Raw genomic sequence first — 16,934 nt, 5'->3', positions numbered from 1 at the left:
CGTATGTACGGTTTGCAACTTGCCACATGGCAAAACCTAGCTGCTATGCTTTTAACAGCAACCTGATTTGCAAAAATCAAACAAGAAAACTTTTTGCAAGGAGCTAAGTGCTAAAAAGCCAGGGTAGGGAGGGAAGACGAACTATGAGCGGAGCAGCTAAAATTTCTTAATTCACTTTTGTCATTCTTGGAGTCAAAAAGCTAGCAGAGCCAGGAACTTTCTGGTGCATGTATGTAATTTTAGGTCTGTGTGATAATTAATGTCTTGTAAGTCAATCAAGGACACAAAACAAACATTGGGTCTAAAGAGGTGTGTATATATTTTAATGGACTTTATGGAACTCGCCGAACTGACCGCGAGAATCCGAGACCAGAGGGAGGAGAAGGTGTCGCAGGACTGGAGGAAGTTCAAGGATTATTTGATTAAAAGTGTAAAATTGGACATTTAAAGCAGAGTTAACTAGTAGAATTGGCTTAAGCTTGTTAAGATTTGTTAAAATTGGGTAGATGATTTAAGTATGAAGGATATAAATAGTTAAGAATGTTAATATAAAATGGAGATGGAAATGGAGTTGAAGTTTATAAATATATTCGTTCGATTGATTTGAAGTTTGAGATATGGTAAATGTTACGGGAAAAGATACAAAACTACCCAGAGCCCATAGATAATTTATGAATGCAGTGGGGGGAACGGGGGAAGTCACAATGTTTGAAATAAGATAAGTTTGAATCAAGAATAAGCTAGAGATGTATGTTTGAGGTTTGTATATGTTTTATTTCTTTTTATGTTCATTGTTATTGTTATGATTGTTGTTCAATGTTTGCGTGTTATTATGTATTTTGTGTTATTTCTTGTTTTTGTTTATAAAAGGGAAAATTAATAAAATCTCATTAAAAAATAAAAATAAAGAGGTGTGTATATATGTATGTATCTATCTATGTATGCTCTCATACACATTCTAGGACTTTCCCAAAATCCAACTGTGACCTCTGGTGTCACATCAGAGATAGTTTCTAATGTCTTGGAGCAGATTCCCAGGTGGTGCAGAGGGCTATAGTTAAAAGAGGGAGCTTCTGAAGCTGATTGAAGTTTCCACAAGTTACTTGGGATTTTAGTCTTTGTAAGTTTTATTATCAGGCTATTAACAACAGACATATTTTTAAATATATTTTTAAAAGATAACACAATTACTTTGTTACAGAGGAGCTGTCCCTAACAATATGATGTTATCTTACACATATAAGAGGTTGCATATTTCTGCTTCTTAAAGGTAAAGGGACCCTTGACCATTAGGTCCAGTCACCGACAACTCGGGTTGCGGCGCTCATCTTGCTTTATTGGCTGAGGGAGCCAGCGTACAGCTTCCCGGTCAGCATGACTAAGCCACTTCTGGCGAACCAGAGCAGCACACGGAAATGCCATTTACCTTTCCGCAGAAGCGATACCTATTTATCTACTTGCACTTTGACGTGCTTTCGAACTGCTAGGTTGGCAGGAGCAGGGACCGAGCAACAGGAGCTGCTTCTTAGACATTATTAAAAGGATCACTTCCTATAATACATTTCCATCTTGTATCAATAAGTCTGCTATTGCCATCTGCCCACTTGGGGCTAAAACAGGTAAACGTACTTTGTTAAAGAACATTTATTTTTTTAAAAACCACGTCCAGCATAAACGGATTTGTAACAATTTTTCTATAGGGCCCAAAATATACAAAGGACAATCAGTTTATGGTACAGGGGTGATGGCATCATAGAGTCGCTGTGCAGCTAACTCCACCATTTCCCGAAGAGTTTCGTCATCATCTTCACATCCTGGTTCATGGTCAACAGTCTAGAAGAGGAGAAAATAATCAATTTACAAGTCCCTAATTTATTTCTCAGATCTTCTTGAAAAGACTGCATAGAAGCTGTACAATTTTTTAAAAAAATCTAAACACCCACCCACATAACTCATTCCATGAACCCAAAGTAAATTTAGACTTAAATTCCCCTAACCGCTTTTGAAATGTGGTCAAAACTTTCAAAGGGCTACCACAAGCCCCTGCATCTGAGCCTAAAATGCTTTCTGGATCTCAGCCAGTCATGTAGCCAGTTACTCTTGGTTAGTCCCATTGAGTTTAACAGCCTTCAGCAAGCCTGACAAGGCACTTTAATTCTAGGAGTTATGTCAGCAATAATGTGTCTCAATTCATTCAAGACCACGCAGCCTCAAGAACTTTGACTGGGTGGGTGGGTGTAAAGAATGCAATGAATGCTGAATTTACTGATGCTTGGTTGACTATTTAATACCTATATAAAATCTCTGTCAGGGAAAATTGTTTGCTGTAATGCAGCAGCATCCTGACGTAAGAAATGCTGGGGATCTGCTGGGTTGTTCCTCTTATACTGGGAAAAGTGGAGAGGGACTGCAGAGGGAAGGAGGAATCAGCAAAAGTTGCCTCCCCTCCCCTCCCCTCTCCACTTCTCCCAATATAAGAGGAACAACCCAGCAGATCTCCAGCATTCCTTATGAAACATCATTTACTGTAATCCTTCTGCATATTTAATTTATATACAGTACTTTTAAAAATTAACAATAATTGCAAGTCCCTTTATGAGCTTTAGTTGGAAAGTGGGCAGAAATTTAAGAAACAATTCTACATCACTATCATTCTATTTCACGCTACCTTCTAGCAAGTGTGATTAACCAAAACGTTAAGTGTTCAAAGTGGAAACGCGGAGATGAATTGGAAATCTTCTGAAAAGAACAATTTATTCTGATAATGGTCACAAAAATCCATGGTTAGCTGTTAGATTTCAGAAAGCCTACTGAGGTGCTGCATACATTCCTAAGCATAAATCTCATCAGCTACACAAGAGACAATACATAAGCATGAAATTTAGCTATAAATACCCGTGTATCCAACGAAAGATTTGCTGTTTTTCCATCCACAGTGATGCTCAGTACATTATCTTTCTTAGCACTTACACAGTCTTCTCCAAATATGTCCCTAGAAATGAAAGACTAATCATTAATAAACAGAATGGCACTAAATTATATAACTATTTAACTACAGTATTTTCTGTTTAGCAGTGTGATCCTTTGTCTCTATTATTTATTTATTTATTTATTTATTTATTTATTTATTTAATTTCTATACTGCTTTATATTTTTAAGAAAAATATCAAAGCAGTTTACAGCATATTAAAACAATAAAACAATTTTTTAAAGAAGTCAAATGTATACAGTCAAACAACAGCAGAAAACTAAAATATCTTAAAGATTTCAAAATAAAACATTACAAAGGAGGTCAACTACACAGAATACATTCTTAACATCGTAGGGCTGGGTGAGTGTGGGCCCCGCCCCCTAGGCCAGGTGGAAAGGGCCTTGCAGGGAGCAGCCTTCATGCCTCACAGCCGGAAAATGTTCCTCCGGCCACATGAGGAACCTCTTTTGCAAAAATAAGCCCCACTGATTTCTATAGAACTGTAGCCTAAAAATCTAACTTTCTGTTTCAAACAAATTTCTAGAAAAAGAACCAAATTCAAACATTTTTAGAATGATTTACATACTATTAGATGGATTTTAATACTTTAAAAATGTTGGGCCCTTCAGTATAACCTCTGGTCTAAATACAAGGTTTTGAGCAAGCCCCAAAATTAATTTTGTTCAATAACAAAGGTACTAAAATATATGATAGTTATCTTTTTTGGGAAAGAGAGGGTTATGTGATGTTATAACTTACTGAAGCATAATCTCCATCTTCTTGTGATATGCATCTATCTCTTCTTTTTTAGGAATTTTATGTACCACAGCTGGAAAAAAACCCCATACATTTTACATTCCATTGTAATTGCCATTTGTTATAATGTAGCTGATAACAGGCGTTAAGCGAGAAGGAAAATATTGGCACATACTACTGAGTTCCTACAAGTCTAAATGGTTTCTTGCACATTATTATGTAAATTAAGTTGTGCTTAGCTAATTCAGATCATGCTGGTGTGTGTGGAGGGGAATATCTGGATCTGAACTTCACTGGATTCATAGACATGCATTAGGTTATAGACAAATATGATCACTGTATGGATGGAATCCAGAATTTGCTGCCTGTTCTCAATTGAAGGGCTCCTTCTGTCTCTGGAAGGCTTTTGATTCACTGGAGAGAGCCTGCTCACCAGTGGGGCAGGGGGGGCAGGTGGAGGGAGATGCCTTGTGCACAGTCTCCCTTCTTTTTGAGGTCATCAGTGCCACCTCCCACACTCTTCCAGGGGCAAAGGGGAGGAAAGGGAACCAATAAGGTCTCACACACCTTCTCACTTGGGTGTGAAATCTGTATCCAAGCAAGACACTGAATGAGCTTTGTGATGTTACAGGCTTCTGTTTCTTAACATGAAACGAGGTTGCAGCTTATTGGCATTTACAGGAGAACTATTAACAGCTCAACTTTTAATAATAATAGTTCTTCAACTGATACATTTGGGAACTAGGCTTATCTAGTACCATTTCATTACAAATAATACTGTGAGCCCACATTTTATGTGCATTTAACGTGCGCATTCAGCTTTATGTGCACGGAAAAAGTTAAAAAAAAAATTTTTAAGGGGCCTGGGTTCTGGGGGAAATGACTGGTAATTCCACTCGCCACTGAACCCATTTTGGCTTTAGGCGTGATTTCCAGAACGTAAAACCTGTGTAGGTTGTGGGCTTACTGTATATTTCTGCTCTGAAGATTAATTTCCCAAAATGTTAGATTCTGAACAGATTTGACAAACATAATTCTGAGTAATAACATGTTCTATGATTGACATGATTTAATTTAGAAGAATGCCCCTGTGTTTTAATATACCTACTTAATATACCTATTAAATATATATACCTATTTAATATACCTACGTGCATGACTCTGCACGTCCAGTTGTGAACTATCTGAAGCACTTTTTGCATATTTGCACCGTGCTAGGACACTATCATTATTGGCAGAGTTGTGCCACCAGTATACTATTTGTTCATAGTTTCTCCAGGCTTTGATATGCACGCTGCATTTTAGTATGTTTTATTGAGTAAATTGTTTCCTGTATCTGCAAGCCGCTTTGGTGTTTTTGTTTTTGTTGTGTCTATTAATATACCTATTGGCACATGAAATTGACTAATAATGTTACATTATACATGCCTCAAAATCCAGTTTCATATTAAAGGGGAAGTTTATATATAATTCTGTTTATTTTGGTCCTGCTAAAAGTAATGGGAAGCTGGACAGTGGATTGGCAGAACTGTATTCTCCAATATAAAAATATTTCACATCTTTTCACAGAAGCACACACTATTAAAAGTATACTATATATACAAATAAAAGGGGAATACCTTTATGAATTCTGGGATTGGACTGAATTTCCAGTATCACTGTTTTTACAGTGTCTGCATACATATCATTAGCAGGATTTGCTACCCACTGGGGGGAGAAAAAGCAGAATGAGAGGGGAAAGCATGATTAAAGAGCACATTAATTATTGGAATTCCATTTGAAGTAATTTTGTTTTCGCCTTTCTACATTTATTTGGTTTTGTAGCTGGTTTGAAATCCTGGTTAAGAGGGAAACTATGTCGGCTTTAACTATAAAGTTCAAAGTGGTTGCGACTAGGCTATTAGAATGGTTGTGTTATGAGTCTGCCAATCTATTACATTCATCATTATCAGCCTTGCTCCCTTGTCCCACTGACTTCCAAGGCTTGGCTACCTGACATTCTATGTTGGGGTACCAAGATTATAGCACTCCCTCACCTCAGGAAGTCCAACTCTATTTCAAAGCCACTTGCATGTTATCACAACGGTTATACAGAAACTTGTATTCTGTCCTTACCTCCAGCACCACCATACCCGGCTCTTGGATCACAGTAATGTTTTTGAAAACCTTCAAAGCTGGCTTATCCTGGACTTCTATTTCTTTGATGTCACCTTCAAAAATATAAAATACCACAATAAATGCATCACTGCTTAAATATTTCTTCGGCACACTCTGTACATACCACTTGGGTGCATCTATCACAACTCATGAATTCAAAATGGTGCTAAAATGTGCCCAGCAATCTCTTCCAGCTGCACAGTGGGTTATGCTGGATGTTGTTTCAACAGTTTGTTGGCCATTACTGATCTTCTCATCAAGCAAGTTCCAATAATAATTTTGGAGAGACTTCAAGCGGCTTCCTCCAATTACGCACCTGTTAGTTTTTGTAGCTGATAATAAAGCAGACTGAAAGAGGCTGTGTAGGGAACAGCTTGTTTTTGTGTCACAGTGCTCATAGCCAGATCAGTGTAATCTGTAAAAAAAGTGAAAGCAAGAAAGACAACATTAGATCCTAAGTTGCTCTTCTGTTCATGTAAATTTCCGCCTGATGGTTTCTCCATCTCCCACCTCCCCACCAGCTGCATTGTCCAACCAATTCCAGATTTGGGGGGGGGCACATTCACAGGAGTAGAAAGGAGAAAGATGCAAAAGCCCCTTCTGTGAACAGGAACTCTATACTGTTTACATAAGGAAAGTTAGGGATCCAAACCAATGAAACAAAGATAATAAATGTTTTCACTTTTACTTACTGGAGAGGTCACACGGAGCAAGTATGTGATAGTTAAAATTTCTTTTAACTAGTATCCCTGAAACACGCTGCCCTTGTTCTGGTTTCTTATCTGCTAGTGAGCCCATAACCTAGAGAAATCACAAGAGAAAAATCAAGAAAGTATACGGGGATTGAAAATAGAATAGATATTTTTTAATGGGTGGTGATGAAAAACTGTCCCCATTTGAACAACTGAATATGGCATCCCTTCCTAGTCTGTGTACTAGACCATGTACCAAAATTTCAAGTTGAATTAACCAGCAAGCATGACTTAAATGTACCCATCAATTACAAAACTCCCTTTACAAACTCACATGTTCTCTCAACTTCAGAATGGACAGCCCACCAATAATCCCATGTGATAGTTCTCTATGTTATGATTGGCCTATTCTTGTCCTTTTCAGAATCACTAGTTCTCCTGACCTCTCTGAGTAGTGGCCCTGGATGGGTTCATAGATAAAGAGTGTGTACATGCATGTTATTTGAAGCTGTTAATATATTTCAAAGCTTCAAACAACTGTAACCCTGCAATATCCAACAGCAGATTTTGGAACACACTGAGCCATGTATTTGCAATGGCCTGTGGATGAGAGCAAAAACAAGTTTCCTAAACAAAGGCAAGAGCATGTTATGTATCCTATGCTTCCTGAGATAAGAGCTGTGCGCTGTGTTCATCATCCAATACATTGAGTTGTCCTTTCCCAAGGATTAGATACATCTTTGAAGAAGGAAATAACCATTGATGACAAGGTAAATGTGCTTATGATGATGAAAAAAAGTCAGCCTTTTACCTTGGCAAGCTTTTCTCCTCTGAAGTTTAGCGTTACGGCTTCAGTATTTCTAGGATTGTGGACTTCTATGTGAACTTCATCGTTATCCTCATATTCGCGTATTACTGCCGCTTTCAGCCTGGCCATTTCATTCTGCTCACCATGAACCAATATCTGCATGAAAAAGTCATTGTTAGCTGTCAAAATATAGGCACCCTTTATTTGATGCGTTGCCAGGAAGGTGGGAGCTTAGGGAAGAGGAGGAAGAGAAGGAGAAACAGCCCTTCTTTACAAAAGGAGTGGTGGTGTCATTAATATGCACCTGTATACTACACCTGTATATGACTTAGAGAGCCCCACAAACCAGAGAAGCTTTTTGAGTGCATGCTAGCAGTGCAGTTGGGGGTGAAGTGAGACAATCCCTGAAGTCCACACAGCTCTTTGGAACTCAGCTCTCTTTGAATTGTTATTTGACCCTTTCCCACATCATCTCCTCTCTCTTTTCCAGCTACTTTATTTTCCTGCCTCTTCTTCTATCTTCTTTCATTTCATGCTCACTTGATTTACCTCCAAATCATTTTAGACATGAAAGTCACATATTTTCTTCCAGAAGCTACAAGCTTTACACACAGTTTACAGCAGCACTCTCAAGAAAAATCACTTTTGTTTCAAATGTAGCAGGAAACGTAAAGCATAGTTTATCACGGAAAAGGAGTGGTGCTGCAACTTTGAATTACTGTTCACCTCTGGCTAGTTACAATGGAATTTGTTGAACTGGTGTTGGGATTTGACAAAAACTGTACTTCTTGAAAATAACAAAAATAAACACTAACCACATGGGGAGGTTTCAAGGCCCGGATGAACTCGCTGGTTTGTTGGTAATCTGTGTGTGCAGAGAAAGAGATGTAATCCACAGACATCTTCAGTGGGAGTTTCTGTCCTGACATAGTTGTAATTTCTTCAGGTTCAGACATGATGTGCTGCAGCAATAAACAAAATGCACCCATTATATTATTTCATTCAGAATATTTATTTGTTAATATGAAGATACACATTAAATATAACGGTAAAGGCAGTAAAGGACTGTAAGTACAGGGACACCAAAACAGTAGCTCAATTCAGTCCAGATTCCCTGGTAAAATAATTAAGTCTTTTAAGCTGCCTGCCCTGCGTATTAACATATACCACTAATCAAAGTATACCTCACCTTAGCAAGTGTTCCTTCCACACAGTATCCTGCTATGATGACTCCATTCCTCTTGTCAGTACACCAGCTCTCAAATAACTCTCTGGATAAACCACTCTGCATCATACCGGGGGAAGCCATTACAACACTTGGGCCTATGTCATCAAAATGATCCATGCTCTAGGTAAACAAAGAATAATTATTATTCCATTTTATGAAAGTCAGAGAAAAGTGTTACACCCTAACTGTTGCCCCTGCTCTCAGGGACAAAAAGTCTTTTAGTGATGTATTTTTATAAAGGACTCTATGGGATCCTAGTGAGCTCAAAGTATTTCTGCAGGGTCCTGGCAACAAGAATGGATGCCATATACATGAATCCCAGAAGGATGCTTATCAGAAGCATGTTTAGTGCTGGTACCAGGTAAGAGTTTGGGCTGCTGGTAGACTGAATTCTTCTGAAAAGGGTTTGATGCCCAATTTTAAGTCAGAATTATAGTTCTTCATAACCTTTCTATACATTCATGTTATTAAAATTTCATTTATTCACACTGACCTTCAGATTACTAATGTGCTTGAATACAAATGGGTTGTTGATGTTGATTTGCTTGCGGATTTTATCATTCATGGCATTGACATAGGTCTGATACACGGCCATACATTTCTTTGCCAGAGAGGAAGCATAGTATATAGGTATCTCATGAAGCTCAGGATGATTTTGCCAGTATTCATCTATGTTTTTTAAAAACAACAACACACAACTTTAACAAATTACGAAAACTAAGAACAGTAAATATAATTTAGATGGACGTAGTTTTACAGACTCACTGAACATGTAAAGTTGGAAAGAGATGATGTGCAGGTACATACCTAAAATCAAAAGCAATTCTTGTGCTCTTCCCAAAGCAAACACAGGAATAAGACCTCTGCCTCCCCTGTTTACAATATCATGTACAGTGTTGCAGAATCTCGCCTCACGCTCCTCGCGTTTCTCATGGATGTGCGTACCATAGGTAGATTCCTAAGGCCAAAAGACACACCATTAAAAATAATGACAGACACATGACCAGAATTGGCAGTGTGGCTATGCCACAATCTAGTCACAGCCTCACTATTCCTATTTGGGATTACTAAAAACTGCCACTGGATCTGCCACCCACACCCCAGAACTTATGTAGACCAATTGCTCACAAAAATAAGAATTGCTTCTTCAAACTATCAAAAATGCAATGAGTTGTGTCAATCAGCATGGCAGTGGCACTATACCTGATCTCAAGCATGTCTAGCATGAGAATTTAATAAACCAGAGCCAAATTTTGATGTATTGTCATAATTTTCTAAGACAAGTGTGCAACTTATTTTGTATGATTTATCATGAATTGTAGTGTGACGATAAACTTTGCCCTATGATTTCCCCCACAAAAATATTCTTAAATCATATTCATCCCAAATATACACATACAAATACACACATATGCCATTTAGGGAATCATCTTTCAAACTTGCAAAAATTACTTTTTGATCATACTATATAAAATTACCAAAGGGCACTCCTTTTTTAAAAAAAAAGTGCATTGCACTATTTGCCCACTTCCAGAGTGCATTAACTAGAAGGGCCTTAGTTCGTTGTCCCCACATAGGGACAATGACAATACAGATTATCTTATTATCTTTAAAAAAAGAAAAAAAGGAAGAGTGTGAACACTTTCTATGTTATTCGAGTTTTCACTTCAAATTATCACAGGAGAAGAAACTTACAATTATAAGAATATCTGGTTTAATATTGGGAATCTCAGCTGCCATCAAGTGCCTATCTTCTTGTCTTGAGAAGTCACCTGTGTATAAAAGCTTTGACAAAGAAACAATGTACATTGTACTGTAATTAGACAGAATAACTAATATAAACCATGGTAAAAAATTAACAGTTAAGTCAATGTCTATTGGTTCATCCATAGTCCTTCATGGACCAAGCAGTAAGTGCTTAAGGGGAAGCCTGTATCACAAAATATGATGGGAAGTTGGAATTTCATGCATACTACTTGAGCACTACAGATGGATAACCCCTAACTTCCAATAACAATAGCTTATACCAGGGATGAAGAACCTTTTTAAGCCAAGGGCTGCAATTCCCTTGTGAGCAAACTTCAACAGGCCACATTCCAGTGGTGGACAGAGGCAGAGGCAAAAGGTGGGTGGAACAACCATAGAAATCTAGGATATGCTCACTGGAATTAAAGGAATCCCTAAGGATTGACTTCACATTGGCCTGATAATATCTACCGGTACTTTGCTTAAGCAGGGTGACACAAGTTAGATGTAATGTAATGTTTCCATAGGTTGTAAATGAATGAGATGCGAAAGCGGAACTTATCCTGCTTCTTCTGATGCTAAGATTACTTCTGCTGAGAGCCTGCAATAATAAAAGCTAGCAGTGTTTAAACCTGCTATTGTGTGTATTAATACCTGTAGGTCCTTGGGAAGAACTGAAAATACCCATTTCCGAAAACTTAGTCCTTTCACAATGGATGTGACATAGATTACATTCCAGTTGTACAAAATTCAGGCGCACACACAGAATAAACACACATAAACACACAAAAGCTTCTTCACCCTCCATCCAGGCAAGCAAGAGGCATTATCAAAGTTTCAGCCAGCAAGAGGTATTATCACGCATTCCCGCCAAGCTAAAGCACCCAATGAGGCCATATAAAAGGGTCAGTGAGGGCTAGGTGTGTGGTCAAATGAGTCTCAAGGGTCAGGCAAAGAGGACTGGAGGGGCCCAGTTCCAAGGTTCCCTACCTCTGGCTTACACCATGTATCTTTAATGTGACAGGTTTAATGGAAATGTGACGGTGAATAAACCCTATACCCACAAAACACACTGAAGAGGTAAACTAATATAAATAAAGACCCACCGATAACAAGCCTACTTGGATTATCTAGCGTGCTAAAGAAATACCTTCACTCCAGCTATTTCAATCATAAACATGGCTGCTCCCAGAACGTGGCCTGCGTGGTAACACCAGAACTTGATTCCCGCCACCTCTTTCACTTCATGGAAGTTGATAGTTTCTATTTTGTCCATGCTTTCTTCCAGGTCCGTCTCTGTATACAGCATGTCGTCTGCTGATATATTGCTGTATAAAATGGGAAGGCAAAATGTCACCCTGTTCCCCAGTTTTTGAAGATAAGATAGTGCAGGACTCAGAAGACGGTCGCCACAAAGTGCACTTGAGATTACAGGGCAACAATGCAACGGGCAAGAATATTACACATCCATTGTTCAAATTATGGCATCATTTCACAAAAGTTTTCTCCCACAAGAGGCTGAACTCACCTAACTTTGACATAATCTGACAGAAGCCACCTATAAATTGCTTTTGTAGCATGGGTCATGAAGGTCCTCCCTTTAAAACTTGTCTTCTGCAGAAACCATGGCAATGCCCCACAGTGATCCAAATGGAAACTGAAAGAGGCAAGATCAGATTTCAGAATCAAGCCATATAATACCATGGCATGCAGCTAGATCATTTGTTGTTTCAACAAAAGATCAAGTAACAAAACAGCTAACACTTAACACTTCAACATCAGCAAAGCTTAACAAATCTGTTACAAAGTCTCAGCATTTTAAAATAAAAACACAAAATCCCCCCACCCCCAGCCTTCAGCACTGAGCAACACATCACTTACTGACTAATCAAGAGGAGATCAATCTCAGCTGGGTCTATCAAATCGATATATGGAAGTGCATCCATTCCTTCTAGGCCAGGGTGGATTCCGCAATCAAGCTAAAAAAAAGATGACCAATGACTGTATTTCTACAAGCATCCAGCATATAGTATTAACAGTAGTATATACAATGATGATTGCTCTTTTACATCAAAACAGTAAAGTTTATGTTGCATCTTGATATTTCAAATATTTTAAAGCATATGATCTTAGGTGTAACCCAAATGTTTCTCCTCTCATTTGAAGGAAATGGGTGGGGGGAGCGACCAGCATTTTTGGCAATGCTCCATAAAAGGAACACAGCTCTGGAAATCCTCTCATCACATGGCTAGGTGTAATTGCACAGGAAGTTTCCGTGTCAGCTCAATGCATCCCTGCACTGTCACTCTGACAGTGTCGGCGGTGAGGGCTAGCCTGGCAACCCCCACCCGGCACATGCCTGCCCCAGGTGTTGGCAACCTATGTTATGCCACTGCTGAAAACTTCTGGGGAGGGCTTTCCACAGTCTGGGCACTGAAAATGAAAAAGTCCCATGTCCATCCCAACTCATCAAAGTTCAGATAGTGTTTGTGTGGGCTGTGTGTGTGAAACAATACAAGGAGAGAGCCAGAAAAGGCTCATATGGAAGAAGGCAATCCTTTAGAGGTTTGCAGTGGTAGAATGCTTTGAATATTTACTGTCAAAGATGTGTCTACTCTGACAAAACGTTAATAAATAACTTAGATCAATGATTACCATTATCTTCCTTCCTTTAAATTCCAGAATAATACATGATCTTCCTACTTCCTGCCCTGCACCCCTGTGAAAAGAAAGTTGTGACAAATTACAAAAAACAATCAACAACCCACTGATATAAAAACAACTATATGTAACTGACCAAGCAAAGTGATGTCTTTGGTTTAATTCCATGGCCTGATTTGGATGTAATGCTAAACTATGGTTTAGCATTATGTGAACAGCCCTGGGCAAGCCTCGGGCTCATGTGCTCCCCAAGGAGAATGGAAGCTTTCATGTTTGTTTTTAGCAATACATCTGAACCCTAAACTGCAGATAATCTTGAACTATTGTTCCTTCAATGAAGCCTACTATTTAGCCCACATTTTGAAATAACTTCTGAGTAAAATGTATACAAGACTAACCAAAGTTTATACATGGTTGGGCATAACATTAAAAGCAGTTAGTTAACAATTGAAGCAAAAGATTCTGACAACTAAGATGAGAGAGCATGCAAGTCCAAGGCTTGTCCAGGTTCATTCATATTGTGAATTTCAACTAGGAACCCAGTTCAACATCTGCACCCATTTTCAAAGGGAGGAACAATAGGCAATAATGTGAACTGAAACCTCTTTAAAGCCGTGCTTTACAACAGCACAGTCCTAACCAGAATAAGTCCTATTGAACTAACTCTGAGATAAGTGAAGATTGTAGCCCTAGTTATGTAAGTGCACATATGGAAAGGCATACCATTCTATAATGAACTCAATAACAGTAAGAGATGTAGTTGATCATTTAAATCAACTCAACAATTATTCCTTCTACAGCTCATCAGATTCAAGACAATTTGGGAGAAAAGTCACAATTTTTATTCTAGCTTCATGTATGTCTATGGTGTAACTAAATAAAGTAGCAGAGATTATTAAACAAATCCAGGATCACAGTGAAACAGGCTTGTTCAGACGTACATTAAATTAATACAGATGAATGAAAGGTCATATGTCTAGAAACAAGGATTGTAGGTCACCTTTAAAAGATAAAGGCTTCTTGTTGGAAAACAGTGAAAGAGAAATGATTAAGGGAGATGATGGATTAAAAAATAAGCATGAGCTTCCTATGAGCTGTTGAAGCTAAGGCCTTGTCTAGACAAAAGATGATAAGGTAATCCTGCCATGAAATCAATGATGCTTCATCCATTTCGCTTAGCCAGCTAGAATGAAACTTTCTATGAAAATTGGCAGGAATTGTACAAGCTGCTGAGGAGTATAAGGATAAATCAGAAAGTTGGTGAGAAAAGAAAGGCTGGTTGACTTCTTAATGTGAGCCTTGCAGGGGAAGGTCTAGAGTAGATTCCTCATAATAATGTATATACTGGTTCTATCAACAGAGTGCTTTGAAAACATTTCAGGCTGTTACAGACTGAGGCGCAACAGTTATTGTAGCAACTTACCAATAAAAGTATACTAGCTTACAGTACTTCCAAACATCTTAGGGAGGAAGGATCTACTGTACTGGGAAATGAATCACTAGATCTACCAAGCCCACAAAATGGTGGTGACGCAGCAATTAATAAGATGATACACATAGCCCTGCAGTGGAGGGGGGGGGACCTATGAGGGCATGTTTCATGTCCAGACATAACGAAAAACATAGCAGCAGCATGCGACTCAGCATTTTGCTCTGCCATCTCCATATCATTTCTGACGACAGGCTTCCAAAATAATACCTGACAGCCTGAAAGGATTCTCATTGCTATGAATGAAAGAAAACACAAATTCCTATTGACACCTTTGTCTCATGAGGCATTTGCCTGAAGACACAAATGCTGAATGGGGGAGAAATTCCAGTAGCATTGAGTTTACATCCTCTAAGAGACCACTGGAAGCTGACTGTCTTTATTTACAAAAATGCAAACTGACAATAACTGGAGGCACAAGGCAGGCAACTGCTACTAGGGAGAAGGCCAGCTACCCAACATCAGATCCCCATAGAGGTTCTGTACGCTCAATGTGGGCTCTCAACCAATGCACAGCTTCTCTGCCGTCTCTAAAAGTGCTCCCTCATCCACTTAACACACCTGTCACCTACACAAGGTTTGACAGTATCTCATTCAAAAACACAGAGAATCCAAACAATCAAGGGACCATCTCCTGACCCCTAACCATGATCCCCCATAAAGCTTCAACTGTGGACTGTGAACCAATAATTGCTTAACAAAATCATGTTTGGGATAAATAAAACCCCTATGTGTTTGTGTGTGTATATATATCTATATAGAATTAGGTATGTATATATGTTTGTTGCTGGCATCTGTCTGTCTTGGGAGGCAATGGAGGAGTGTGCCTTTGAGAGTGAATCAAATCATTGGAGAGTTACAGAGCCTGCTATGGCTGTAGAGATCAATTCACTAAATGGGACAGACATGTTTTGCTGCAGCTGGGGCAGATATAAACATATTATGCTGCTGTAGATGCACCATGGCGTTTCTTCTCTCTGTATGTATGTACTGTATGCCTGCCTTCCTCCTCTGGTTGCTACTGTAGACACACAACTTGTCTGTCTCCCCTCCAGGCACTGCAGTCATCTGCAAGGGTTGATGTTGCCAGCCTTCCTCATGTCTTGCTTGCAGACATCTTTGTAATGAAGGGTTGGTCTGGTGCCTGAAGCCAGCTCCCTGCAGAGCACCGTCCTTGGGGATCCTGCCATCTTCCATTCTGTGGACACGACCAAGCCAGCGTCGCTGAGACAGGAATGTGAACATGCTGGGAATGTCTTTGTTTGAGATCTGCCCCCTGCTATGTAGTGCCCAAAATCTTCCTGACTTGCATACAGATATATAGATAATAGACAGACACTCTCAGAGGTTTTATTTATCCAGAACATGATACTGTTAGGCAATTATTGGTTCACAGCCCAGGATTGAAGATACCATTCTCTTCCCTCTCTCCCTCCCTCCCTCTCATATATATATATATATATATAGAGAGAGAGAGAGAGAGAGAGAGAGAGAGAGAGAAATGCTTTCGTGAGGGTTTGCAGAGGCCGACACGGGAGCCCTTTAAGCTCTGCTTGGGAGGAGGCAGAGCGAGAGAGTGCGCCCGCTCGCAGCAAGGGCGGTTGGTCAGTCGAAGGCCGCGGCGACGCGCGGAACAGCCCGCGCGAGACTGTCCCAGCCACTCACAGGGGCCGAATCAACAGCTGGTCGCTCTCCTCGGCGGGGATGAACGCCTCGGTCCTTCTCCTCGCCGCCATCTCCGCGAGGAAGAGGCACGGCGCGCCCTCTCGGTTTGGCCCTCGCCGGCACCTGTACTTGGTCCACAGCCTCGCTCGCGCAGCCGGAAAGTGAGCGTTCCTCTCCCTCACTTCCGCACCATAGAGTCTGCGCTAAAAAGCATAGGCTTCGAAAAGTCCTAGAGCGGGAGAGGCAGACGGAGCGGAAGTTCTCCGACGTGACGGTTGCTACCCGGAAGCAGAACGGGGAGGGGCTTCCCTGTGCTCAGTATTTCATTATGGTGGGAGTGAAAGGTAGGCGTCCTTTTTGGGTCAGGGAGGGGGATGATGCCCCTGGTGCCCTTTCAGTTCAGCTTAGGGCAGGGTTTTCCTGGCGGGTAACTGTGTCAGTCTCTGGCAGCAAAGCCTACGAAGCGTCTTGTGGCTCCAGAAAAGGCTGACCGACTTATTTAGGTAATAGAAAGTTTCATGGAGAAGGGCACTCACCTTCAGCTGGCGCTGCCCCATTGGAGGCTGGACTGGGAATTCAGGCAAGAAGAGGGAGATGCACTGGGGCAGGGTCCTCTCAGCCCCCTCCTTCGCCAGCTGGGGCAGCTTCTCCACCACAGACCCCGACTCTCGCTTCAGGGGGTTCCTACGTTCCCCCTGCAAAAAATGTTTCAGCTGCCTCTCCCTCCAATTAAATGCACGTGGGGTGCGGATAAGGGCCCG

At 40.2% G+C, this 16,934-nt stretch overlaps 1 protein-coding gene across 2 annotated transcripts; it reads right to left on the bottom strand.

Moving 5' to 3' along the window:
* Positions 1-1,676: 1,676 nt before the first annotated feature.
* CPSF3 (cleavage and polyadenylation specific factor 3) lies at positions 1,677-16,350 on the bottom strand. 2 transcript variants are annotated; one of them, XM_033143077.1, is made up of 18 exons: positions 16,174-16,350; positions 13,014-13,077; positions 12,240-12,337; positions 11,887-12,015; positions 11,509-11,686; positions 10,308-10,397; positions 9,420-9,570; positions 9,106-9,281; positions 8,574-8,732; positions 8,200-8,346; positions 7,388-7,540; positions 6,577-6,685; positions 6,201-6,299; positions 5,843-5,937; positions 5,347-5,434; positions 3,731-3,800; positions 2,896-2,992; positions 1,677-1,833 (listed from the first exon to the last, which is right to left on the bottom strand). In XM_033143077.1, the coding sequence occupies exons 1-18, from the start codon at positions 16,242-16,244 to the stop codon at positions 1,729-1,731; spliced, it is 2,079 nt and encodes a 692-aa protein (XP_032998968.1). In that variant the 5' UTR covers positions 16,245-16,350; the 3' UTR covers positions 1,677-1,728. The 2 variants fall into 2 exon arrangements, with proteins under 2 accessions (XP_032998968.1, XP_032998969.1); XM_033143078.1 differs by lacking the exons at positions 12,240-12,337; positions 13,014-13,077; positions 16,174-16,350 and having other exon boundaries at positions 11,509-11,558; positions 11,887-11,938.
* Between the last annotated feature and the right edge of the window lie 584 nt (positions 16,351-16,934).

This window comes from Lacerta agilis, chromosome 3 (genome assembly GCF_009819535.1).
Source record: "Lacerta agilis isolate rLacAgi1 chromosome 3, rLacAgi1.pri, whole genome shotgun sequence".
In the NCBI taxonomy this organism is placed as follows: Eukaryota; Metazoa; Chordata; class Lepidosauria; order Squamata; family Lacertidae; genus Lacerta; species Lacerta agilis.
This window is presented reverse-complemented; position numbering and strand designations above follow the sequence as displayed.